The sequence below is a fragment of the Primulina tabacum genome, chromosome 4 (assembly GCF_025594145.1).
Source record: "Primulina tabacum isolate GXHZ01 chromosome 4, ASM2559414v2, whole genome shotgun sequence".
NCBI lineage: Eukaryota > Viridiplantae > Streptophyta > Magnoliopsida > Lamiales > Gesneriaceae > Primulina > Primulina tabacum.
The window spans coordinates 46,720,062-46,724,352 of NC_134553.1; the positions used below are offsets into that span (position 1 = coordinate 46,720,062).

Sequence of the window (4,291 nt, forward strand, 5' to 3'; positions counted from 1 at the left end):
ATTTGATTTAATATATTTATAGACATACGCAACCACTATCTTTTACGAGAATTAAGTAAATCTCAAATCACGCTAGTAAGATAAACTGCATTAAACAAATCTTATCTGACAAACTCGTCCGAGAAAGTGTTAAGTCAATCTTATTTATTTCTTCTTATTTATATGTGATGTAAATATATAATTGGCATAAAAATGTACTATAGTAGTTGTTTGTTGGAAAAAAATTAAATTATTATTTAGGGACAAGAAGATGAAAACAAACGAGTTAGGAAAGATAAAAGGAAAATTATTTTTATTAGACCATGTAACAAACTTTCATTTGACCAAAGAATACACATCATAAATACAAACTGCATGTATTGAATTTTCTCTCCTTAAACAACACCAGGAACAGAAACAAGTAGGAAAGTCGAGGAAAGAAGAAAACGCCATTGGTATTGGATCTTCATGGTCTCTTCTGCATAATAGTGCCATAGAAAAACCAAAAGAAGACGAGACTCCCACAAATGTTGATTTTCACCTAAACATCTTCCTGGTGACGAGCCGCCTGTGCCGGGGTGGCCTGTGAATGGATTGGTGGTGCAGCAGCTGAGGCTACAACAAGGCCGCCTCCGTTCTGTGCCGACTGAACCACAATAGCGAACCGGGTTGATGCCAGTGCAGCAGCCTCCTGTTTCAAGAAACGCAGAATATAAAGACAAGTAAATTGAAATCTTTGACACTCATTAGCAATGGTTTTCAGTTCCAAAATAGTTCAATATCATGTGAAGACGAGGTGTAAAAAGGTTAAAATGAAAATTACCTGTGTTTGCCTCCGACGCTGCAGAATGCTGATGACCCAGAGTACAATGTAGAATGGCAAAAGAAAGCCAACAATTTGAGTCATGAAAAGCTGCATTTAGGAGAGTTGAGCACAAATCACAATCTCAAAACTATGACAGGGCTATATTATAAGACCGTGACCGATTTGATGGAACTGTTTTGTACCTAGCGTGAGCTTGAGATTTTGGGGAAAAAGAAAAAGTTAATTTTATCAAAGACGGAGGTTACAAGTTCAAAACCTTTGGTGTGCAAGCCCCTTGATAATTCACTATGTTTGTCCGAGATGCTTATTTTTGGACCTTTGTCATCCAATATCCGACCAATATACACGTGGCTATCTGGAATTTTAATTGCAGGTATATATCCCCTAGTTTCTCACTCACACGCAGGGGTGCATATTCAAATATAAAACTATTGTTGAATCACCTCCTATCATCAACTCGAGCTTTTCAGACAAAATGGTTGCTAACAATTTTGAGAGGTTCTGTGATCTGATATCGATTGAACATAATACAATGAATTTTGAGCGATAACATCACAATGTAATCATAATGTAATCATATAAATAGTTCACACACTTACTGTTATAGAAGTCAAAGCATCGTCGTCTCCATTCCCATCGCTACCATCATCCGTGATTGACATTCCATGCCTCAGCACCAGAAGTGACAATAACTGCAAATCAAAATACCAAAAGTTTTGCTTCATATTGCCCTCAGTTTTTAGATCAACATGGTTCAGGAAACTTCCATTTTTTTTCGTTTTTTATTTGATGATTACTCAAAAAATAGTTGAATTCTTTGTGGCACATTCAAACTTTAAGATGTGAAACTTTTTACAGACTTACAATTGTAGCAGCTGAACGGTAAAATGCAACGCCACTACTGTGTGTTCCATTATAATCATCATATTCAGTTTCAAACAACTGACGCTCAGCATCAGTAAATGTCAGAATACGAGGATCGTGCATTTCAAATTGCGTGCCAGAAATTTGCCACACTCCCCTGGAAAAAAAGAATTTAACTGAATTCACAGTTATAGTTAAAAATTTAACCAGTAGATATTAAATTTACCCAAAATCAATAGTGGTCTCCTCAGGTGGAGGTCGTGGAGGGGCAGTATAACCAGATTGATACGGCTGAACATAAAACAATATGTTACGTATAACTTCAAAAGAATACATGAAATATCAGTTCACTAAAATTTGCTCTACTACGCTTATTTCCAACAAAGAAATTCAATTTCAAACGTCAACAATCTATCAACAGATTATCAGCTGAGTTTAATTCTCCTGAAAAGATAATAGGCAAGGATATACATCAAGAGCATATGCAGGTAAAACCTAAACCAGACACGTGTGTGTATCTTATACATCTACAAGAATCTACAATTTCTTTTATCATAACAGGGAAAATCTATCTTCATTCTGACCATAAAAAAAAACTCTAGTTTGCTAAATCCAAGTTGTTATAAAAAATCCTTCGGAACAATAAATTGTTTCTTCTGCAAATTTTATTCCTATCTGGAGGTTTTGTAATCAACAGATTTATTAACAAGATAGCAATGCCAAAATGACTTGTTTTTGCTGTAAACTATAATGGCACCAGCCACTAGTCACAACTGGAAAATTTCATCTTTTTAACATGGTGACACAGACTGTCATGCGAAAATAGGCATAATTTTACACCCCAACAGTTCCTATCCCAAGTGTGAGCTTGACTCCAATTACAATCGTATGACTGATCATTAAAAATAACTATACTTACTAGTAATGATGTAACTAAAAGCTTTTAAAACCATACAACAGACCCCACAACATATTTCAATTGCTGATATCAAATACAAAGTCGCACATTACAGTAGAGATACTGTTGCTACCAAATAATTGTAGCACAAAGAACTCGAACACCTCATTACCAAATAATTGTAGGACAAAGTACCAATAAATTGACATCATTAGCCTTCGCCAGCATTAGTAAAAGATCAAAGAAACGACTAGAAAGGCATAAGGAACCATTACTAACCTGATGGCAGATCTCACAAGTAATATCTCCCTTCTCGTTGCACCAGTGCTGAACACATTTCCTGTGAGCATACTGCAAAATCACGGGTCTCAATTATTTATCAACTCAAAAAATCAAAATGCACAATATTAGGTAACAAGTGCATATGATGGTTAACCAACTTACGCAAAAGGAAGGATGCATCTACACAAAACATTTACCTTAAGGCTTCCACTACAAGCACACGGGCTCTCCAAATTGTTTAGATGATCTTCTTCCTGGCAAATACGGCACTCCCCCGTCCCTATTAGTGGATCATGCTCATCTGCTTCCTCATCATCCTCCACGAAAACAACCACCTTATTGTCTTCCGTCGCCACTGTAGATGATGAGGGCCCCATCATTTCCGCTTTTCCGGTGGGCCTATAACCCACGGCCGGAGGAAGCAGCGGATTAGACTCCACCGCCCCAGACTTTGTCAACTGATCCACATTCACTACCAAATGTTCACCCATCTATACGTTTTCTTACAGCTTTACAAACTTAAACAAAGCATTAGATTTCCTGAACACAAAACACCAACATAAATCCCCAATTCACAATCTAAAAAAAACAATTCAATTTCATTTAAAGTTTCGACCTTTGGCCTTTACTTTCGACGGTTTCTTCGAATTCACAATCTAACACATATAAATTCCTTTGTTTTCACAAAGTTACAATCTTTTGACCATTACATTCAAGATTCTTGGAGCTAAAACAAAAATCCCATTTCGTTAAATGCTTCAATTTATGGTTGAAACAACTAATCCTTCAAAAAAGAAAACAGCGTTTTCTATTGTTCACACTTTACCACGATAATTGTGGGTGCTCAAGGAAAGTAAATCCACTGATCACGCTGGATAAAGCAGCGAGATCAGGTATTGTATTAAGCTTGGAAGGCACAGAAAACTCAATATTCAATCATGAAGAAATTAAACCAAAAAAAGGTTAAGAACAATACGTACAGAAATAAGAGAAGTACCTGAATGAAGATCAAAGATATGGAAAAAATAATGGAAATGGAGAACGCGATTTTGTCGCCCAGCCAACGGAAATTTCAAGGTAAAACAAATGTGCAATGAGGATTTTTTTCTTCCTTTTTTTTCTCCTGTGTTTCTCAATATCTTTCAATTTTCATATATATTTACATAATATATCTATTTCAAAATATACATATATATATATTTAATTCCCTTTGATACTGGATTCTCATTACTGCACAAAATTTGAGGAAAAATTCCTTTTTTTCATAACACATGTTTGAATAAATATAATATGTTGATGAATTAAATTAAATACATGAAATATGGCAAATTGTAATTTACTATTAATTACATATGACTTATCTCTTACTTGTCCGTTGGTATAACTCTTTCTTGGCCTTTGATTTTCTTATCTTAGTATAATAAACGCAGGGTTAGTGAGTC

General features: G+C 35.4%; 1 protein-coding gene across 4 annotated transcripts; it reads right to left on the reverse strand.

Annotated features, from left to right (window-relative positions):
* Positions 1-275: 275 nt before the first annotated feature.
* LOC142543501 (uncharacterized) lies at positions 276-4,000 on the reverse strand. 4 transcript variants are annotated; one of them, XM_075650801.1, is made up of 8 exons: positions 3,847-4,000; positions 3,047-3,389; positions 2,847-2,918; positions 1,896-1,960; positions 1,670-1,826; positions 1,405-1,497; positions 803-892; positions 276-670 (listed from the first exon to the last, which is right to left on the reverse strand). In XM_075650801.1, exons 2-8 carry the CDS (start codon positions 3,338-3,340, stop codon positions 521-523), a joined length of 921 nt encoding a protein of 306 aa, XP_075506916.1. In that variant the 5' UTR covers positions 3,341-3,389; positions 3,847-4,000; the 3' UTR covers positions 276-520. The 4 variants fall into 4 exon arrangements, with proteins under 4 accessions (XP_075506916.1, XP_075506919.1, XP_075506917.1 ...); XM_075650804.1 differs by having other exon boundaries at positions 3,047-3,307; positions 3,847-3,998; XM_075650802.1 differs by having other exon boundaries at positions 3,676-3,848.
* Between the last annotated feature and the right edge of the window lie 291 nt (positions 4,001-4,291).